Source organism: Pseudophryne corroboree, chromosome 5 (genome assembly GCF_028390025.1).
Source record: "Pseudophryne corroboree isolate aPseCor3 chromosome 5, aPseCor3.hap2, whole genome shotgun sequence".
Classification (NCBI taxonomy): domain Eukaryota; kingdom Metazoa; phylum Chordata; class Amphibia; order Anura; family Myobatrachidae; genus Pseudophryne; species Pseudophryne corroboree.
The window spans coordinates 606535117-606558909 of record NC_086448.1 but is presented as its reverse complement, the minus strand read 5'-3'; the positions used below and the strand labels follow the sequence as shown (position 1 = coordinate 606558909).

At 45.1% G+C, this 23793-nt stretch overlaps 1 protein-coding gene across 6 annotated transcripts in view; it reads right to left on the bottom strand.

The window, feature by feature from the left end:
* PIEZO2 (piezo type mechanosensitive ion channel component 2) overlaps window positions 1-23793 on the bottom strand; it is a 648659-nt gene that overhangs the window by 83832 nt on the left and 541034 nt on the right. For all 6 annotated transcript variants that reach the window (XM_063923449.1, XM_063923453.1, XM_063923452.1 and 3 more), the window contains exons 25-30: window positions 15430-15595; window positions 14773-15016; window positions 12021-12117; window positions 9001-9160; window positions 6116-6205; window positions 4809-4930 (exon numbers count right to left, since the gene is read on the bottom strand). In XM_063923449.1, coding sequence (XP_063779519.1) covers window positions 4809-4930; window positions 6116-6205; window positions 9001-9160; window positions 12021-12117; window positions 14773-15016; window positions 15430-15595 — 879 coding nt within the window. The remainder of the gene's footprint in view (window positions 1-4808; window positions 4931-6115; window positions 6206-9000; window positions 9161-12020; window positions 12118-14772; window positions 15017-15429; window positions 15596-23793) is intronic.

Sequence of the window (23793 nt, the reverse complement as noted above, 5' to 3'; positions counted from 1 at the left end):
ACAGCAAGTCAGTTTTCCTGACTCCAGCCGTCCTGGAACCTATACTTTCAGGGCCCTGACAACATCCAGCAACTTGGAGTCCTCCAAGTCCCTAGTAGGCGCAAGGCACCACAATAAGCTGGTTCAGGTGAAACACTGACACCACCTTAGGGAGAGAACTGGGGACGAGTCCGCAGCTCTGCCCTGTCCGAATGGACAAATAGATATGGGCTTTTTTGAGAAAAAACCCACCAATTTGACACTCGCCTGGCCCAGGCCAGAGCCAAGAGCATGGTCACTTTTCATGTGAGATGCTTCAAATCCACAGATTTGACTGGTTTTAAACCAATGTGATTTGAGGAATCCCAGAACTACGTTGAGATCCCACAGTGCCACTGGAGGCACAAAAGGGGGTTGTATATGCAATACTCCCTTGACAAACTTCTGGACTTCAGGAACTGAAGCCAATTCTTTCTGGAAGAAAATCGACAGGGCCGAAATTTGAACCTTAATGGGCCCCAATTTGAGGCCCATAGACACTCCTGTTTGCAGGAAATGCAGGAATCGACCGAGTTGAAATTTCTTCGTGGGGCCTTCCTGGCCTCACACCACGCAACATATTTTCGCCACATGTGGTGATAATGTTGTGCGGTCACCTCCTTCCTGGCTTTGACCAGGGTAGGAATGACCTCTTCCGGAATGCCTTTTTCCCTTAGGATCCGGCGTTCCACCGCCATGCCGTCAAATGCAGCTGCGGTAAGTCTTGGAACAGACATGGTACTTGCTGAAGCAAGTCCCTTCTTAGCGGCAGAGGCCATAAGTCCTCTGTGAGCATCTCTTGAAGTTCCGGGTACCAAGTCCTTCTTGGCCAATCCGGAGCCATGAGTATAGTTCTTACTCCTCTACGTCTTATAATTCTCAGTACCTTAGGTATGAGAAGCAGAGGAGGGAACACATACACCGACTGGTACACCCACGGTGTTACCAGAACGTCCACAGCTATTGCCTGAGGGTCTCTTGACCTGGCGCAATACCTGTCCCGTTTTTTGTTCAGACGGGACGCCATCATGTCCACCTTTGGTATTTCCCAACGGTTCACAATCATGTGGAAAAACTTCCCGATGAAGTTTCCACTCTCCCGGGTGGAGGTCGTGCCTGCTGAGGAAGTCTGCTTCCCAGTTTCCACTCCCGGAATGAAACACTGCTGACAGTGCTATCACATGATTTTCCGCCCAGCGAAAAGTCCTTGCAGTTTTTGCCATTGCCCTCCTGCTTCTTGTGCCGCCCTGTCTGTTTACGTGGGCGACTGCCGTGATGTTTTTCCCACTGGATCAATACCGGCTGACCTTGAAGCAGAGGTCTTGCTAAGCTTAGAGCATTATAAATTTACCCTTAGCTCCAGTATATTTATGTGGAGAAAAGTCTCCAGACTTGATCACACTCCCTGGAAATTTTTTCCTTGTGTGACTGCTCCCCAGCCTCTCGGGCTGGCCTCCGTGGTCACCAGCATCCAATCCTGAATGCCGAATCTGCGGCCCTCTAGAAGATGAGCACTCTGTAACCACCACAGGAGAGACACCCTTGTCCTTGGATATAGGGTTATCCGCTGATGCATCTGAAGATGCGATCCGGACCATTTGTCCAGCAGATCCCACTGAAAAGTTCTTGCGTGAAATCTGCCGAATGGAATTGCTTCGTAGGAAGCCACCATTTTTACCAGGACCCTTGTGCAATGATGCACTGACACTTTTCCTGGTTTTAGGAGGTTCTTGACTAGCTCGGATAACTCCCTGGCTTTCTCTTCCGGGAGAAACACCTTTTTCTGGACTGTGTCCAGAATCATCCCTAGGCACAGCAGACGTGTCGTCAGGATCAGCTGCGATTTTGGAATATTTAGAATCCATCCGTGCTGTTGTAGCAGTATCCGAGATAGTGCTACTCCGACCTCCAACTGTTCCCTGGACTTTGCCCTTATCAGGAGATCGTCCAAGTAAGGGGTAATTAAGACGCCTTTTCTTCGAAGAAGAATCATCATTTCGGCCATTACCTTGGTAAAGACCCGGGGTGCCGTGGACAATCCAAACGGCAGCGTCTGAAACTGACAGTGACAGTTCTATACCACGAACCTGAGGTACCCTTAGTGATTCGTTATCACTGCTCTGAGTGACTCCATCTTGATTTGAACCTTTGTAAGTGTTCAAATTTTTTTAGATTTAGAATAGGTCTCACCTAGCCTTCTGGCTTCAGTACCACAATATAGTGTGGAATAATACCCCTTTCCTTGTTGTAGGAGGGGTAATTTGATTATCACCTGCTGGGAATACAGCTTGTGAATTTTTTCCCATACTGCCTCCTTGTCGGAGGGATACCTTGGTAAAGCAGACTTCAGGAGCCTGCGAGGGGGAAACGTTTCGACATTCCAATCTGTACCCCTGGGATACTACTTGTAGGATCCAGGGGGCCAGCGGTGGAAGGCTTCTGTTCCTGGGAATGGGCTGCCTGCTGCAGTCTTCTTCCCTTTCCTCTATCCCTGGGCAAATATGACTCTTATAGGGACGAAAGGACTGAGGCTGAAAAGACGGTGTCTTTTTCTGCAGAGATGTGACTTAGGGTAAAAACGGTGGATTTGCCAGCAGTTGCCGTGGCCACCAGGTCCGATGGACCGACCCCAAATAACTCCTCTTCCTTTATACGGCAATACACCTTTGTGCCGTTTGGAATCTGCATCACCTGACCACTGTCGTGTCCATAAACATCTTCTGGCAGATATGGACATCGCACTTACTCTTGATGCCAGAGTGCAAATATCCCTCTGTGCATCTCGCATATATAGAAATGCATCCTTTAAATGCTCTATAGTCAATAAAATACTGTCCCTGTCAAGGGTATCAATATTTTTAGTCAGGGAATCCGACCAAGCCACCCCAGCTCTGCACATCCAGGCTGAGGCGATCGCTGGTCGCAGTATAACACCAGTATGTGTGTATATACTTTTATATGATATTTTCCAGCCTCTTGTCAGCTGGCTCCTATCTATAGACGGTACCGCCACTTGTTTTGATAAGCGTGTGAGCGCCTTATCCACCCTAAGGGGTGTTTCCCAACGCGCCCTAACTTCTGGCGGGAAAGGGTATACCGCCAATAATTTTCTATCGGGGGGAACCCACGCATCATCACACACTTCATTTAATTTATCTGATTCAGGAAAAACTACAGGTAGTTTTTTCACATCCCACATAATACCCTCTTTTGTGGTACTTGTAGTATCAGAAATATGTAACACCTCCTTCATTGCCCTTAACGTGTGGCCCTAATAAGGAATACGTTTGTTTATTCACCGTCGACACTGGATTCAGTGTCCGTGTCTGTGTCGACCGACTAAGGTAAACGGGCGTTTTAAAACCCCTGACGGTGTTTTTGAGACGTCTGGACCGGTACTAATTGTTTGTCGGCCGTCTCATGTCGTCAACCGACCTTGCAGCGTGTTGACATTATCACGTAATTCCCTAAATAAGCCATCCATTCCGGTGTCGACTCCCTAGAGAGTGACATCACCATTACAGGCAATTGCTCCGCCTCCTCACCAACATCGTCCTCATACATGTCGACACACACGTACCGACACACAGCACACACACTGGGAATGCTCTGATAGAGGACAGGACCCACTAGCCCTTTGGAGAGACAGAGGGAGAGTTTGCCAGCACACACCAAAAAACACTATAATTATATAGGGACAACCTTATATAAGTGTTTTCCCTTATAGCATCTTTTTATATATTTCTAACGCCAAATTAGTGCCCCCCCTCTCTGTTTTAACCCTGTTTCTGTAGTGCAGTGCAGGGGAGAGCCTGGGAGCCTTCCCTCCAGCCTTTCTGTGAGGGAAAATGGCGCTGTGTGCTGAGGAGATAGGCCCCGCCCCTTTTTCGGCGGGCTCGTCTCCCGCTCTTCAACGGATTCTGGCAGGGGTTAAATATCTCCATATAGCCCCCGGAGGCTATATGTGAGGTATTTTTTGCCAAAAAATAGGTTTACATTGCCTCCCAGGGCGCCCCCCTCCCAGCGCCCTGCACCCTCAGTGACTGCCGTGTGAAGTGTGCTGAGAGCAATGGCGCACAGCTGCAGTGCTGTGCGCTACCTTAAGAAGACTGAGGAGTCTTCTGCCGCCGATTCTGGACCTTCTTCTCTTTTCAGCATCTGCAAGGGGGCCGGCGGCGAGGCTCCGGTGACCATCCAGGCTGTACCTGTGATCGTCCCTCTGGAGCTAATGTCCAGTAGCCAAAGAAGCCAATCCATCCTGCACGCAGGTGAGTTCACTTCTTCTCCCCTAAGTCCCTCGTTGCAGTGATCCTGTTGCCAGCAGGACTCACTGTAAAATAAAAAACCTAAGCTAAACTTTTCTAAGCAGCTCTTTAGGAGAGCCACCTAGATTGCACCCTTCTCGGCCGGGCACAAAAATCTAACTGAGGCTTGGAGGAGGGTCATAGGGGGAGGAGCCAGTGCACACCACCTGATCCTAAAGCTTTACTTTTTGTGCCCTGTCTCCTGCGGAGCCGCTATTCCCCATGGTCCTTTCAGGAACCCCAGCATCCACTAGGACGATAGAGAAAAATAGATATACTAGTTGACTAACTTTTTTTTTATTTTTCTTCTGTTTCTGTTGTTAAAGGGTAATTGTGGAATTCTGCAATGCATGGAACATGTTTTGATGATTTATTATACTACACAGTAGAAGAATACAGAACATTAGCTTTTAAAATGACCTTGCATTGCTAACTCTACTGGTGTTCAATGATTGCCATGGATCTTCCTATATAAAAGTACTATACCTTCATCATCATCATCTTCATGTTTGTGAATAGTGTGGCCTTCTCCTGATTCCTGAGTAAGACTTAACATTCTCTCTTTACCTTTTTTATATTTTTCTTGCCTGGCTTTAATGCGGTCCATCCTGGTAAAACAGAGAAGTGTTAAGGAAACTGTCCATCCAGCACACTTACAGTATGTACAAGACACAATGTACCGCAATTACAACGCACACTGGATGTGCAGTGTAAGAGACTATTTTGCACAGATGCGACAAGGTGATCTACAGCAAATGAGCCACAGCTAGGAAAGCACTTACGTTTGCAGAGAGGTGCACTGTGCACAAGTGTAAAGTCATACAGTATAAAACGCTAACCTACCATTTTATCATTACCTCTTACTATTTGCAGATTTTTAGTTAAAACACTGCTTGGATTATCCTCATCTAAGTCATAATGGCTATTTGATCATCTGAAGACTTTTTTTTTACTTTGGGCAAAGCGTGTCTACATACTGTATGCTCCTAAGAATTGAAAGGTATCAAATTTATCCCAGTAAAATATATGAAAATACGTGATCTTTGGTCCTAAATAATTTGCCCTCTAATCCCCTTCTTATAACTTCCATAATCTCATGATGCAGAATTAAAACTCATTGTTTTGACTGTTCTGTAAATATAGGCAACCTCTTGAACCCTCTCCATTCTCACTACACCCAACTTTGGATTCAGTATGATATCCCGATGGAAAAGATGCCAGCGGTCAGAATACCGACAGTGGCATCCTGACCATCAGAATCCCGACAGCACCCCAGAAAGTACCCTAACCCTCCCGTGCCTCTTACCCTAACCCTCCCTTGTGGGAGCCTAACCCTAACCCTCCCCGGTGGTGCTAAACCCTAACCCTCCCTTCCCCGCTGCCTAAACATAACCCTTCCTGCTCGGTGCCTAACCCTAACCTCCTCTTGAATGTGTCTTATCTAAACCCACCTTACCTGGTACCTAACCATACCCTTTCCGTCCGTGCACCCTAACCTCCATTCTAATGCCTTAACTTAACCTCCCACTCATGTGGCAGGACGCGAACACGTCCCGCTGAAAGAACAATCGGGATTCCGGGCATCGGTTCTTAGATGCTGGGATCTGGCCCTCTGTCTGGATTTTGACGGCAGTCTTATGCCGTTGTTCGGGATTCTGGCATCTGTATTTCGGCCACCGGGATCCCATCCAGTGCCATTTTAAGTACACCCTGCTGTGAGTGCTGCTTTGCATGCAGTCTGATAAAACATTACTATCTCACATATTGTGAAATGGAGAGAGATATGCACATACTGTCTTTTCAGTTGATCCATGGATTTTTTCTCTTCCTCAAGTCTCGCCTTGACTGCTTTGACAATTGTTGCCTGGAAGAGTTCAGCACCTCTGAAAGGACATGAAGAAAAATAAAAAAGCTGGCATCTTTCACAGCAACACTATTAACTAGAGTTCAGAACCCAAAATCCTGACCCAAGCTATTTCGCCTGGGTCATTTTTATTATTTGTTAAATTACGTTTTTAATATACAATTGAATTATCATGAAGGAGGATGCCAGAGGCAGTGTGGAGAAAGACGAGGTATATTTAAAATATAATTTACTATGACCATGTATCTGGAAAACCCCAAGTTCCAAGATGATAGAGCCCATATCTGCACTATTAATCAGGAGGGCAGCTTTATGTTGACTTAATAGAGAACAAGGCTTCTGGAAGCTCTGTGAGGGCCATATGCCCGGTATGGTTCTTATATTATCAAGTCGGCATCTTTTGCTCCTGTAAGACTAGGGATACAGCAGTGGGTAGAGACATAATAGCCAAACTCGCAGACACATGACATAGAGGAGCATCCGGAAGCTACACAGGTAAGGAGGTGCCAGATGCTGATCCATAAAGTCAGTGGTTCCCCCCAGGGGAAAATTATTACACTGAGGTTTCCCTAAGGGGAAAATGAATAGACTGAGTAACATTATGTGCTTAGGTTTGTTTAATGGTAGTGCCACCCCTGCTAGAAGTCTATGGACCTGATTCATGTTTTACGGTATTGCAAAGTCGCTGCATTTCTGTATACAATGGCTGTGCAATACCATTCAACTAATATGCAAATTCCACAGAAGGCATATGAAAATAAAAACACCCGCATTGTAGATCCAAGTCCAGATATGCAGCATCGGATCACCATTGTGCGGTCACAGCCAATCGGCCATCTCAATAAGCCTAAACTTACTCATAATGACTGCCAGGACTCCTCTGCCAGGGCCAGGAAATCTGTGTTGGTAGATGCAGGGCCTGGCCTAGCACATCCTACAGAATGGGGTGACATCAGGGGCAGATTGGGAACAAAAAGCGGCCCTGGAAAAATTAGTACTAGTGGCCCCACATGGGCAGCACCAGAGGTGTAAGGTCTAGCCATGGGCCATGGCAGCAGCACCCTCCCCCCAAGACTTTCCAGATAGTGGGCAGCTCCAGCATCAAGGGGGAAGTTAAAAGGAAATAAAATTAAATATTATGAGCACATTATATGATACACCTTCAGAATTTAGGAAACTACATAATTCTTTAGAAATATATATTTTCTTGCTTATTACACCAACCGTATCCCAATCACTATTCACTCAATCTTATATGTCAGCCAAGCAGGCAGACAGAGCATACACTAGATCATCTGCAATCACAGGAAGTGGCAAAGTAATTTTCATATATACAAATTATTTTGCATTATATTCATTATGTCTATAAAAAGGACCACATGTCCACAAACAAAACAGGCCCCACGGGTGCGTCGGCCCACCGGGGGTCTTCCCTGTAGACCCTATGGCCAATCCGCCTCTGGGTGACATGCCCCCATTTTGGAAAATGGTTTATGTTGCCACCCTGCATTTGTAGTCCCCACACCATTGGATTTGCATACAGCTCTGAATCAGTAGCTAGCTATATTAACTGTGGACTATAGTAACCTTTTGCCTATTTTACATACAGTATAACCACAATGGATGAAGGCAAGGGCAATGCAACATGCAATGGTAGGTTTGCCCATTTAGTAATATTTTTCAATTCCTACTTAACAAATGCACTATTTATTTCTATTGATATCTGTATTGCTCACATAGGGGCTGATTCTAAGTGGCACACAGCAGTGTCTGTTGACAGTTGCCCATCTGTAAGTTTATGCAAATGATGCTACAAACTCCTTCCCTTGTGTATATCCATTCAGCCAAATGTGCAAGGTCTAAGACGCCCACTTTTAGAGTCTGCGCATGCTGTAATACTGATTGGTGTGTCCTCAGACGTCTGTTGGTGAGCACATCAACACAATTTGTAGCCAACCCTATGACAGGTGCAGTTTATCCATCTGACCATGGTCTCCTATGCCTATCGCTCCTATGCCTACAGCTGTGCATCTTGGAATGCAGTCGCTTGCATTGACACACCCGTGACTCCCATAACACGCCCACTGAAGGGACAGTTTTGTGTATACTACTAGCCACTTCATGGTCACTGCTCAGGAACACCTATCACTTTCCCGCCACATTTACTGTGCCGTCTATTCAGATCTGTAAAGCATGCGCCGTAGGGGTTTCCACAATTTCTTGTGCATGCGCAGTTGCAAACAAGTACTCAAGTACATCAACATTGGCATTGCGTGTGACTCAGAATCAGGCTCATAAGTAACTCTGAATTGAAGGTGCTAGCACTAAGTTCATGAATATTCATAAACTAATCAATGTATACATAATAAACCATGCTAACTATTACGGCATTAAAAACAGTTAGGGGTGCATGTACTAAGCAGTGATAAAAGTGGAGAAGTGAGCCAGTGGAGAAATTTACTATGGCAACCAATCAGCTGCTCCGTACAATTGTATAGTATGCAAATTAGAAAAGTTACATCAATGCTGATTGGTTGCCATGGACAACTTCTCCACTGGCTCACTTCTCCACTTTTATCACTGCTTAGTACATGTCCCCCTTAGTGAGCAGTCCTGTTAGTAGATTCCTGTCTGATGACACCAAGCTAATGCTGCCCCCCCTCCCCCCCACACACACACCTCCTCTTGCCCAAAACACTCTATCCCCCACCCATACAGCCAGTTTAAAAAAAACTAACACAAAATTCAAATATCAATCGGCCAACAGGCACCCTTTAAAGGCCATCAGCCCGGCCCATCCATCACATACTGTACCTTGATGCAAGAATCTGAGAAGATTTTATGTCGGCAACAACATGCAGGAAATAATAGCTCATGAATACTCGTCTTTGCAATAACAGGAAAGCGAAACATATACTGTCCCAGATGATACCAGCCTCACCACTAGGCAACTGACAATTTTTTTGGTCCGTAGCTAAGGAAACAGATAGAAGATAACCATGTTACAGTTTTAAGCACTAGAAATATAAATCATAAGAATACAGAGCTTTCTGCAGTGTGGATGATTAACTTTGATTTTAGTACATATTCCTCTTTAAATGATGTCCAATAAAGTTTTGTTTAATGATCCCATAAATTGCAATGTTAAATCACCTTACTTACAATGTTACTCAGAACGTATGGAGCAGATTATAGTAATGCTGGGCATACACTGTACAGGTATCTGGATGACCCGTCCCATTTCGGTGTATCAGCCAGATAATTGCACTATGTATGTGCGCGACCAATTGCATAATATTGATCGTTCGGACATGCTGAATCATCAGGTATGTCCGTGCAATGCTATATGTTTGGAGTAGAGTGGCCAATCCCTGGATCGGGGTTGTGGCCTAAAATTGGCCGGGATTGAATCCCAGGATTTTGGCATTAGCCAGTGCATACTTTTTTTAATTAAAGGCAGCACTGAGCACCTTCAGCAGATGGATCCGACGCTGCCTGGCTCCCCCTGCCCCTGGCTGTGCAGCTGCGTCACACTGAGCAGCCCAACGACAGCTGCGCAACCGGCCTGTCTGCCTACAGCCTGCAGCCAACCTTGCTGCACTGCATGCCCCACGAGAAAGCTGGGGGAGTCACTGTGGGGGCTGGGCGGGGGGCATTCAATATACATGTGTATATATATATATATATATATATTCATTCCCAACACCCCTCACCCCCCCCCCCACCCCAACCCAATCCCGGGTATCATGGGAATCCCGAGATTGCGTGCTTTTCAATTTCCCCGGTTCCTTCACAGGGGAGGAATGGGAGCATAACCCCATTGCAGGAGAGGAGCAGGGTGTCAGGCTGCCAGATAAAATGACTGTGGGTCTTATACTGTAAGCATTTTTATCTGGCTGTGTATGCCCACCATACAGTGACGTGCGGTGGGGTGAGGCAGAACCTTTCGCACCATAAGCATGAGAGATCCTATACATTCTTCATTCAAACTTAGTGGTACATGTATGACCATGACAAGGAATAAATATGCCTGTGCCGGGCCTTGTTGTTTCTTCCAATTGATTTAAGAAGATAATTTGCATTTTTAATGCAAACTGAGTTCTCTGGCTTCCTTATAAAAATGGTAGTGTTTTAGGTTAACATATACATAGTTTAAGGAGAAAACATGAAAGTCTGGTGTTAACCTGCTTGCCATTATATTAGTACTCTAGGTTTTGCCCTGTCATAGTTATACCTTTACAGTCTTTCAGAAGTCCATTATCTGTCATAAGTATATTAGCCAGCTTGTAGCTTTTTTGCTGGAGACTAAACTATTTAATTTATGCTGATTCACAATTCCATTTGGGCTCATTCTATATACAGCAACAGGCTACAAGCTGACTGGCCAATTGCTGGATAACAGCAGAAAGGTCCAAATGTTACAGACTGTGCTCTGGTATTATGGAGCAGAATGAATTAAACAAGGGTTCCGTACTGTGCATTGCTGCTTTAATATTCCGACAATAAAGTTGGAACAACTTGCGCATATCAAATAGAAAGGTGAAGTTATGGCAATCGCAGCAAAGTCGTGCATGAATTCATCTTGTGAGAACTATGTGATCTGCATGAAGGAGTTGTGTAATTATCCTGGACCCCCTGAAATGGCAAAAAAGATAGCAGGTGCCATAAGGAGGATAGTGTAGCATGTGGTTAGTGGTTATAGGCAAAGTATAGGAGGCTGTTATTCGGTGTCACGGTAGAATTTTACAGCTTTTATTAATGAATGAAAAAGCTACGTGTATATCAGCAAATAGACGTGTTTAGAATATTTTGGGGTTTGTTTAAATGTATCTCTTACAATTTGTATGTTTTTGTATACAAATTACTAAAATATTAGTAAAAAACACTTTCATCCTCCATCGCCAAGTGCAAAAATCCCTTTGCTATCTTACATTAAACCTATTTTCATGCTTTTTTTGAGAAAATAACATGGAAATTATATGCCTTTATTGCCCAGACTTTACTATTTAAACAGCTGTAAATACAGTACTTTTCTTTGGAATCAAACGCTGAGATTACTCCCATTATACCCATGTTCAGCGGCGGAGCAGGGCTCAGTGCCGCCCTGTGCTGAACCCGTGATGGGACGTTACTGTCTGTAGTGGAAAGTGCAGACTTGCAATGATGCTTCGGAAAGCTATACATACTTCACAATGGGCGCCCAGAGTGTTCTTTGACCGGTGCCATCCCCGGGCGATGGCACTGCTCACATACCCCTCCCTTCACTCTTGCCCATGTTAACTTAACATAAACTTCTCATTGAATAGCAAAAAGTAATGGGTCTGGATTTTGCCCACATTAACAAGTTGTTAACAGTACAGTTTGTGGCTAATTGAATTTGCTCCTATATGTGTCTGCAAAATCTAAACATAACCCTACAGACAGCAATATAAATGTATTAAATGTATTATAATTAAATCTATGTAAATATACATAAACATTGTAATACATACTGTAAATATGCACATTTGTATTTGTTCTATTATTTTAACATTACTAAGATTAGGTTTAACCTTATGCTAGTATTGGTACTGAAGTCGGACTTGAATTGCAATAATCTCTAATAATATAAAAATGTGAAACTATGACATAAGTTATTTTTGTATACTTAGATGGTACCAGAGCTGTACGGCTGGTGCCTAGCAGCATTTCACATGTGGGTTCTAGACACAGGCCTTTCCTTGTAGGTCTTTATACAGACACTTAGATCTCTCCTGCTTATTGCATTTAGAGTCTTATGCACAAAGTAAACAATTAAGATAATTGCACTAGATATGTTTAGTTCAATTACTTACGGATATTATAACCTTTTACAGTACAGGCCAGACTGAATGCCTGAATTAACCAGCAACTGTTTTCAATCAGCGAGTCTATGTAACCGCATGCTCCTATCTGGAATATAAAAAGAGTTTCAAGACTAGAAAAGCAAGTAAAGATTTACATCACATTTACATTACTTAGCAAAGATTAAAGAACTATAACCAATGTACAGCTGTTTAATGAGAGAAATACCGAATACAAGTAGTATTAGAAACGTAACTAATGAATAAAATACAGCTACAAACCCTTATGGATAACAAACCAAAGAAAAATAACAACTATACAATGCTTATCTAGTGTTTGGAGCTTAGAAGAAGCTTGCAATAGTAACTGTACGTGTTCCCTCCCCCAAGCATATGTGCATACACTGTACAGAACAGACCACTTTCTGTAATCAATGAAATAACACGAAAAGTAAATTTGACAGTGTCCTGTAAAACATCATTAGAAGCATAGCTAACAGTCTATTTCTTATTAATGCAAAACACTACTAGCATTAGCTTTAAATGTAAAAATAAAATACACAACACTAATCAATAATTTATTTATTTATAGTCTGTTCTGTAGTTTGAAGGGGAAAAAAAGTGTCTATTTTAATACAATACCAATCCTTGAGTTACTGATCCACAAGTGCAGATCCCTGGGATCCCTATCAATAACTGAGAAAAACAAACTAAGTTTTTAGGACAGGACTAGGGGTTGCCTTAGTTTCTAGATAGCCAAGTAATTAGTAACTAGATAGCTAGTAAGGGAGTAACATTCTTAAAGCGGCTTCTGACTGGATGACAACATAGTCTGTTCAAATAGATGTCACATTAATTACATACCTCCTATTCAGTCAGACTGAAAATCCCCACCCAGGGCAGCCTACAGCAGTGAATGATTTAAGCAGGGCATAGCGGCCATAGGTTCAGGGAGTGCAGATGCTTTGGGGCCCAGAGCTGAGACGGGCCCATCTTCCCTTTCACAGTTGTAGCACATGTGTGTTTATATATATATATATATATATATATATATATCTATCTCGATTATATCTATATATATATATATATATATATATATACACTGTATGTATTATTCAGCATTGGCTGGTGCATACAGATGTGTCTACCTGCACATTTAACTGCCCTTCTGATCACGCCACGCCATAACTTGGTAGCACCGACATGTCAGCTCATTCATGCTAGGCATCTCCTGCTGCATGGTGTACCGAGGCAAGACGTGCGAGGACACATCTGTAGGGGCCCTTACAAACTTTTGCCTTGGTGTCTGCAGTATATCTAGGACTAATGCTCCTGGACCATATCTTTGTAATGAGGAGTAACATGAACTACGGCACTGCTATAGTTCATCAAATAAAGTAGGGCACTCCTATGGGGCATAACATTAAATAAGGCACTGCTATTGTTAAAAAAATGAACTATGGCAGCGGTTCACAAACTTTTTTTTTAATCACGGCACCCTAGAGTACCAGAATTCTTTTCATGGGAACCCTAGGCCAAAAGGTTCTTACTGAGAAATTTAGAAAGAAATTAAGTAAATTGTGTTTATATTTCATCTTAAGTTGATTTGTGTGGTGAGGGACAAGAGTTGCTTCTTTTTATCTACATATTTTATAACTGTCAGCCACCAGCTCTGGTTTTGCCTATTACATTGACCATAAATAATTTGAATTGGTCCTGGACCACCAATCCAGGGCACCCCTGCAAGTGTTCTGATTCACTTCAGGGTGCCTAGGCACACAGTTTCGGAACCACTATTGTGGGGCCAAAAATGAACAACTGCTGCAGAGAGATGTATCTCCAGAAGAATTAGGACAGGGGCCCCTTTAATGTGGCTACGGGACCCATAAAGTTCTGGCTAGCCTATGCCCATGGATTTCGATATTTCAATATATCATGAATTACTGTCCCATCTCAGATACAGTAATTGTGGGGTAATGTGCAAAATATGGGAGCAATTTTAAAGACTGTACATGGGGGGTTATTCAGTAAGGATTGCAGATTCAGCTTTTTAGCAGAATCTGCAATCTTTTCTATCGCATCCTGGGGGCCGCCCATCACAAGGCAAGGCCTCAGAGCATGCTAAATGGCCTGCCTGGTGGCTGAGACTGCAATTTAATTGCGGTCGCAGCAACGGTGGCCGACCCCCTGCAGCCGCAGCTAGGTTGCGTATGCAAGCAGTCCGCCGTGACTTTCTTGATCGGAGCGGATGTGTGACATCACGCAGCCACCCCAAAAACGCCACCAACCTGCACCTGTTTTGCATCAGCAAAGCTCCATCACTGCAGAGGCGTTCGCAGACAATGCACTTGTGGTGCCAATGGGGTTATTGCAGTCGCAGCAATTAGCAATGCGACCTGAATAACCCCCATATTTCACAGACCGATATCTTCTTTAATGTCCCGTACAGGTGTTCTAATACTGGCACAAACACATGGCACAAAAACACGTTTATTAATGACAAGTGCTGAGTAACTGGATCTCTTTTGGCTTCACTGGGGACCGTTAATGAGGTTGGAAGGTGACAGCAGAAAGTGCCAATAGCTATCATCTTCCATTCACAACTACTGCACCAAATAGATGTTCATGCTATTTAGTATACTTGCAAACTTGTTTCCGCTCAAACTACAGTAAGTTGTAATAAATACCATTACACTTGTAGAAATTAATATGGTGGATATAGGAGATCAAATAAAAGGAAACCGTAACTAAAGTAGGTACTTACTGATAATATGTTTTTCATTGTAATAACAAAGACATTGTATGCTATTAACCAATCCCAGTAGAACAGGATACGTCGTATAGGCTTTAGCAGCAAATTGCCACCAAATAAGAGGAAGTAGAAGCATGCCACCAAATAGCCCATACAGAATATGCTGATTCTTGTAGTCCCCGTAATGAAGATGATCGTAAGGACAAACCAGAAGAGGTAACTGAACATGATTACTTTGCACATGTCCAAGTAGGACCTGCAAAAAAAACAAGTGATTTTATTAATTGAATATATGTAAGAAAAAATATATACATTTCAAGAGATATACTGCATATCAGTATTGATGTGATATATATATATTTTTTTTTTGTTATCATTAGACATTAGCAAACTAATTAAATAACTACTGTATTGCAATGTGAATGCTTTCCTCTATCTTGCATTCCTCCAGTTCACGTAACATCCTATGACCTCCATAACTGAGCCTTCCAAGCGTGCACTGCAGTAACCTCTGCACTTGCAGTCATGTCCAGTTTTGGCTTTGGGAAATGTGGCAAATTCAAGTAATATGGGTAAGGAGAATCTAATAGGTCTCTTAAATGGGTTGCTAAGCAAACACTAAACTGCGTTGTTAACAATGTGCGAACAGACTGTATACTCTTACTGTACCTGCAGTGAATGAAGTCAGGGACTGGGTTATGTTGACTAAATGATGCAGCATCAAGATTCATACAGATTTCCACATTATCTCCAGCCATAATCCGATTTGCTGCCTTATTTTCATCCTCAAATACTTCCCTTTGCAGGGATGCACAAAGCAATAGCATAAAGTCATCTGATGAAAATGGGAATAGACATGAGCAGTTATATTAGTAACAAGTTGTAGCAAATAAAAACTCACTAAGCAGAGCACAAATGCGCAGTGATAGTATAACAGTATAATAATAATCCAAGTACAATGCCAGTGCATGTAAAAGCCAAACATGTTAGACATACAGATGTGTCCACATAAACCAGTCCTCAGGTGGGACCAAATAGCCCCCATTTGGCTCACCATAAAAATGTAACTATACCACAACATGCATCTATATTGCTCAATAATTTACTCAATTTGCATATTCTGCTCACTGTTAATGTGATAAAAGCGCAAGTGGCTTTGCATGCTATCCCTGTACATCGCTAGTGGATTTCCATGCTATCCCTGTACACCACTAGTGGATTTGGATGCTATCCCTGTACACCACTAGTGGATTTGCATGCTATCCCTATACACCACTAGTGGATTTGCATGCTATCCCTGTACACCACTAGTGGATTTCCATGCTATACCCTGTACATCACAAGTGGATTTGCATGCTATCCCTGTATACCGCTAGTGGATTGGCATGCTATCCCTGTACACTGCTAGTGGATTTGCATGCTATCCCTGTACACCACTAGTGGATTTGCATGCTGTACCCTGTTCACCACTAATGGATTTCCATGTTATCCCTGTAGACCACTAGTGGATTTGCATGCTATCCCTGTACACCGCTAGTGGATTTGCATGCTATCCCTGTAGACCACTAGTGGATTTCCATACTATCCCTGTACACTACTAATGGATTTCCATACTATCCCTGTAGACCACTAGTAGATTTGCATGCTATCCCTGTACACCACTAGTGGATTTGCATGCTATCCCTGTACACCACTAGTGGATTTGCATGCTATCCCTGTACACCACTAGTGGATTTGCATGCTATCCCTGTACACCACTAGTGGATTTGCATGCTATCCCACTGGTGGATTTGCATGCTATCCCTGTACACCACTAGTGGATTTGCATGCTATCCCTGTACACCAGTAGTGGATTCGCATGCTATCCCTGTACACCACTAGTGGATTTCCATGCAATACCCTGTACATCACTAGTGGATTTGCATGCTATCCCTGTATACCACTAGTGGATTGGCATGCTATCCCTGTACACTGCTAGTGGATTTGCATGCTATCCCTGTACACCACTAGTGGATTTGCATGCTGTACCCTGTTCACCACTAATAGATTTCCATGTTATCCCTGTAGACCACTAGTGGATTTGCATGCTATCCCTGTACACCGCTAGTGGATTTGCATGCTATCCCTGTAGACCACTAGTGGATTTCCATACTATCCCTGTACACTACTAATGGATTTCCATACTATCCCTGTAGACAACTAGTAGATTTGCATGCTATCCCTGTACACCACTAGTGGATTTGCATGCTATCCTTGTACACCACTAGTGGATTTGCATGCTATCCTTGTACACCACTGGTGGATTTGCATGCTATCCCTGTACACCACTAGTGGATTTGCATGCTATCCCTGTACACCACTAGTGGATTTGCATGCTATCCCTGTACACCACTAGTGGATTTGCATGCTATCCCTGTACACCACTAGTGGATTTGCATGCTATCCCTGTACACCACTAGTGGATTTGCATGCTATCCCTGTACACCGCTAGTGGATTTGCATGCTATCCCTGTAGACCACTAGTGGATTTCCATACTATCCCTGTACACTACTAATGGATTTCCATACTATCCCTGTAGACCACTAGTAGATTTGCATGCTATCCCTGTACACCACTAGTGGATTTGCATGCTATCCTTGTACACCACTAGTGGATTTGCATGCTATCCTTGTACACCACTGGTGGATTTGCATGCTATCCCTGTACACCACTAGTGGATTTGCATGCTATCCCTGTACACCACTGGTGGATTTGCATGCTATCCCTGTACACCACTAGTGGATTTGCATGCTATCCCTGTACACCACTGGTGGATTTGCATGCTATCCCTGTACACCACTAGTGGATTTGCATGCTATCCCTGTACACCACTAGTGGATTTGCATGCTATCCCTGTACACCACTAGTGGATTTGCATGCTATCCCTGTACACCACTAGTGGATTTGCATGCTATCCCTGTACACCACTAGTGGATTTGCATGCTATCCTTGTACACCACTAGTGGATTTGCATACTATCCTTGTACACCACTGGTGGATTTGCATGCTATCCCTGTACACCACATGCTATCCTTGTACACCACTAGTGGATTTGCATGCTATCCCTGTACACCACTAGTGGATTTGCATGCTATCCCTGTACACCACTAGTGGATTTGCATGCTATCCCTGTACACCGCTAGTGGATTTGCATGCTATCCCTGTAGACCACTAGTGGATTTCCATACTATCCCTGTACACTACTAATGGATTTCCATACTATCCCTGTAGACCACTAGTAGATTTGCATGCTATCCCTGTACACCACTGGTGGATTTGCATGCTATCCTTGTACACCACTAGTGGATTTGCATGCTATCCTTGTACACCACTGGTGGATTTGCATGCTATCCCTGTACACCACTAGTGGATTTGCATGCTATCCCTGTACACCACTGGTGGATTTGCATGCTATCCCTGTACACCACTAGTGGATTTGCATGCTATCCCTGTACACCACTGGTGGATTTGCATGCTATCCCTGTACACCACTAGTGGATTTGCATGCTATCCCTGTACACCACTAGTGGATTTGCATGCAGTACTCTGTACACCACTAGTGGATTTCCATGCTATACCCTGTACACCACTAGTGGATTTCCATGCTATAGAGATGAGAACAAAATCATCTGAGAAATAAGAGACCGGGGACAGATAGGACTGAGATCCCATCACACAGCATGGTGCAAATTTACACAGCCATGGTTGAAAGAAAAGTACAAATTCTAAGCCCTCAGTACACTACGATACTGTTTGTGTTCAGTTATGATGCAAAAAAGTTGCTATGTGGTGCGAAAAGATCAGGCAGGGCATCTAATGCATATCTGCAGTTACAGTACACCAATGTATACATCTCAGCTTTGTCGACAGCAGCCTTGACTTTTGTGACATATATGTTATATGTGACCAAAACTAAAATCATGACAAATACAGAATAATAAAGCAGATTTTAAATAAGCAGATAATCGGATGTTTTCTAAGTCATCTATTGATAAACTAGTCCACCAAAAGGAGGATACAGAGACAAGCACTATCCATTGTGTCCAAGGAGCCTAGGGAAAAAGCCTTGCTAATTATCTCCAGATATACTCCTTTTCTTGTTTTGCATGGCCACTGTTCTTCTAGATGTAGTGTTGGTTCTACCATGTTATGCCTGCCTTACTGACAGATATAGTAACAAAGAGCCTCTCTATACAGTAAGCACCAGACATCAGATAATTACAAATGGCCCATCTGTTAGGTCACTCATGTGACACTGCTTGATTGCTCAGAAAATGCCAAAGCGTTAGGTCAGTATGAGGTCTAGCTCAGATTCATAGACTCATCAGTGCATCGCTTATCTCCTTTCTGGATATTACAGCTTTTACATGTACACTATTAATGTGAAAAGATGACCTCATCATATTGGATCAAGTTCAATTTTAAGTGTAGTTTTGCAAAATAGTTAGATTTTATCCTATCTGATGGATCTTATTGCAGCCAGACTGGACGACATCTAACACCCATCCATCCAAATTTGCCCCAACCCTTTTTCCTCTTTCTTTAATGTTTCTTTTCGCACTCTAATTTTCCCATCTACACATTAGAGGCTGTTTTATTTTGTTACTTCTAGAATATAGATAACAGATGTTTATGTTGCTCTTTTGTATGTTGTTTTCTTATTTGCGTTATTTTCTAATTTATTTTTGTCTTATTTGTAAAAATGAAAACTGTAGATAAAACCTGATCCTCAGTTCCTTTTTACTTGGTAGTTCTGGGTACATCCCCAAAGTGTGATCTAACAATGGGTATGCATTGCAATAATCCACTTACTGGTCCCATATATTTTCGATCTCAGTTTATTTGTGCCATAGTTGTGTAATAATAATTCTAGGTTTTTTTTTCATAGCAGTAAATAGCTAAAGACACCTGGTACAAAATCTGGCCTGTGACAACTTTACCACTAAAATGGAAGAGAGCTAAGTAGGCCCGAAAACATATAAGACTCTTTGATTTTTGTGATTGGTTAGTTTAGGCTATGTTGCTAGGCAGATCAAGGGTATTAGGCTATTTATTATTGGTTTAGGATTGGCCTATCAGTGGTAGAGGGTAGGAGGGCTTTAGTAGCCTTTATAGGGAAGACTTAGAGTGCTTTAAGTCCTCTTGTCGGTTTGGAAGAATAAGTGCAGGACTGTATCACTTCTGTCTGTCTCTTTCATTATCATCTTGCTCTTCTTGCTCTTTCCCTGGATTTATTTTCCTAATCTAATCCTCTTTATTCTGTTTCCCTATCCTTTTCATGTGGTCTCTTTTTCCCTCTCTGTTCCCCCCTGCTCTTGTCCCCCCTTTCCCCTTCCCTGTTTTGCTCTGCCCAGCTGCCTGTTTTATCCCCCCACACACCCAGCATGCCCAGATCCAAGAGGGCCACTCCCCATCCCTGGCATCTGGCAGACACAGCTACCCCTCCAGGTGCTGTGCACCACCGCCCTGATGCTCCCCTCACCAGGCTGACTTCCGGAGTGGGAGGCGCAAAGGTGCATGGTCCGTCAGCGTCTCCCGTGTCTGGGGCTACAGCAGCGCCAGCCGGCTCTGTGTGTCCTGCGGCCAGGGTCTGACACGGCAGCCGCAGGCGCTGGGGAACATGAGTCGCCCAGGGGGGATTGTGCACCCCTGGCTGCGCTGTACTGGTAAAACAGCACTGGCCGGTTCTGTGTCCCCCGCGGTATGCGGGACTGACACAGCGGCCGCCAGCGCTGGGAGTGTTACGTTGCGCAGCGGGGATTGGGCACCCCCGGCCGTGCTTGTTACTAATACAGGGGCGGGTGCAGGCGTGGCTACCCCGGGCCCTAGTGCGGCACTTGTGGGTCCTCGCTCGGTGCTACTGTGTTTTATGAGGCACCTCCGGCTGCTGGGGGGCCACGCAGGGCCTCGGTGGATGGGAATGAGGCAGCAGCTGGTAAATTTGGCTGGGGCAGGGACTCCTGCACTCCATGGGCAAGCTTCCCCTGTGGCAGCCATTTTAGTGCCTGACTGCAACTCACATGGCCCGCAGCAGGCTTCCAGTTCCATTTTAGATGGGGATGGGCAGCCAACTTCTGGGCATTTGGAGGTACTGCAGGCTTTTTCAGTGCAGGGCTCTGCAGCAGCCTCTGTGTCTCTGCCAGGGCAACCTGCTTCCTTTACTGCTTTTAGGGCCGTCGCTAGGGATGGCTTTGCTACAAGCGCCATTAGCTTGCCGGCGTTCACCGCCTCCAGCAGCATGGTTCAGCCTTATTAGCAGATGCTACTTGCCCCCGTAGTCTCCCAAGGGTCCCCCCCCCTAGTTTCCACCCCGCAGGTGGTGCAGTCAGTCTGGTCCACTGGGATGGGACAGAATTTTGGCCACTCCCCTAATGTCTCCGCTTTTTCGGGAGGGTTTCAGTTCGCCGCCCTTTCCTCAGTTTCCGTACTGGCAGCCGGCTTATCTCCCGCGCAGCCACTGCCGGGGCCTTACGGATACTCTTGGCAGGGAGGTTTTGGGACTCCAGGTATTCGCTTTCCCAGCGTTAGCCAGGCAGGCACTGTGCTATCGTACCTCTCCCCAGCTGGTGTTACGCCGGCTCATGCTGCACCATCTGGGTCGGGTACGCCTATGCCTTTGGGGGTCCTGGGTGGGGAAGAGCCACGGCCCATCGCCGGTTTCTCTATTGGGTCGGCTGTGGTGCTTGGTGACTTAACCCCGATTGTTTCTGTTCCCGAGGTTAGAGACAGTGGCTCTTCGGCTCCACAGGCCTCTCCGGTGCAGGGCGGATTCGTGAGGCGTGAAGATGTGGCCCCATCTCCGGCAGTTGTCGAAGCTTCAGTTCCCGTTCTCTCGCAGTCGGCGGAGGTGGCCAACATTGCCAGCCCTTCGGGGTCTGCTGTGGCCAGTGCTTCGTCGGTGCAGGACCCTCCTCCGGTGGCGGATATAGAAGGATGGGATGCTGTTGAGTCGGTTCCTCCGGAGGGAGTGGCTTCTGTCTCCACAGTCGCTCGGCCAGCTGCGACATCTGGGATTCCTGGCTCTTCTAGATCAGGTGAGCAGGAAGTTTCTCAGACATCATCCGATGTTTTCTCGTCCGATTCCTCGACTAGCAGCGATAGTGTGTTGCTCCCTGGCCTCCTTCCTGGGTCTCTCGAGGCTTTACGGCGAATTTGTTATTGTTGGAACGGTAGAGTTATGAGCTCCAAAATTGGCGAATCAGACAATCACGTTCTGGTGCGACAATTTGGGCGCGGCGCAGGCCATCAACAACCAACGTTCCTCTGTACCCCAAGCATTACGGTTCCGGTATAAAAGATAGATAGTGTCTAGTTAGTCAGTCAATAGATAGACCCCATATGTTAGACAGACATTAGGTCGATAGAGTCAAAAGGTCGACAGGGTCAAAAGGGCGACATGAAAATGGTCGACATGAAAAAGGTAGACACCATGTTTTTTGCATTTTTGTGGTTTGTGTGGATAGTTTTGTCATCTGGGACCCCCAATTGTAGAAAGGCATACCCTCGCGGGGCTCACTTCGCTCGCCACGCTTCGGGCACGGTGGCTCGCTGCGCTCGCCACAAGGTTTATAACCAACTCTATGCCGACATGGATAGAGAAAGTTTGAAATAGTCCAAAAACATGTTACATAAAAAAAAATGTGCCTATCTTTTTATGTCGACAATTTTCATGTCGACCTTTTGACCCTGTTGATCTTTTGACCCTGTCGACCTAATGTCTGTCTAACATATGGTGTCTATCTATTGACTGTCTAACTAGACACTGTCTATCTATCAAACGGATACCAAGCATACAGTTGTTGAGGTTCCTGGTGTTGAAATGCTTGCGTTTCAACATATATTTCTCTGCATAGCATGTGCCAGGGGTTGATAATGGCATTGGGGATGCTTTGTCACGTTTCAACTTCCATAGATTCCGCAAGTTGGCTCCAGGAGCTGACTCCCTGGGACTTACATGTCTGCCTTATGTCTGGCAGATTGTAGATCAGGCATAGCTGATTTGGCACGGCAATCTTTGGCTCCCTTGACTTATCGGGCTTATTCTGAAGCCTGGCAAGACTGGGAGTCATATCACAGTGGGTTTGCGGGAGAGGGTAAGTCAGAGGGGGAGCTGTTACTGGCTTTCGCTTGGGACCATTACAAACAGGGTAGGTCCAAAGCAGCCATGAGCTCTGCATTAGCGGGTATTTTGTTCCACGCTCGCTTGCGGCGTGAGAACGACCCCACTAAGTCTTTTGTCCTGTCCAAAGCTTTAAAGGGCTGGGCTAAGGAAAGGCCCTCTCCCACAGATTCGCGCAGGCCCATAGACCTGCATTTGTTGCGTGAGTTGTTGGCGATTCTCACTACAGTAACTGATTCCGAAGTTGAGGCGTCTGTATTCGGATTGGCTTATTCCTGGGCATTTTTTGGTGCTTTTAGGGTCAGTGAATTAGTGGCATCAAATAAATGGTCGAAGGATACCGGTCTGTTGTTTACGGATGTGGAATGCCAGCCGGAGGTGGTGTTGTGCAGGATCATAGGCGTGCGCACGGGGGGGTGCCTCCCCCTAATGTCCGGCACCTCCCGCACACACGCGCACGCCTGTTGCTGCTGCCGCTGATTCCAGTCTCAGTCTGACGCTGGACTTGAAGGGAGGAGAGCGCTGCACGCGTCTCTCCTGCCCCTCACTGTGTGTCCCCGTCTCCGGCAGACATTTACAATGTCTCTCGGCTGTCAGCCATTCAGAGCTCATGGACCGGCTCTTGATTGGCTGCCGGCCCGTGAGCTTTGATTGGCTCACAAGCCGGCGCCATATTTCAAATGGCCACCGGAGACAGCCAGGGACTAAGTGAAGTGAGGCACAGAAGAGACGCATGCTGTGCTCTCCTCCTCTCAGCGGCAGAGACGGAAATTGGCGGCACTGGCAACAAAGGAGGGTGAGCACAAATGGGGAATATGTATCTGGCACCACTGGGGGTATTTATGTATCTGGCACCACTGGGGGCATTTGTATC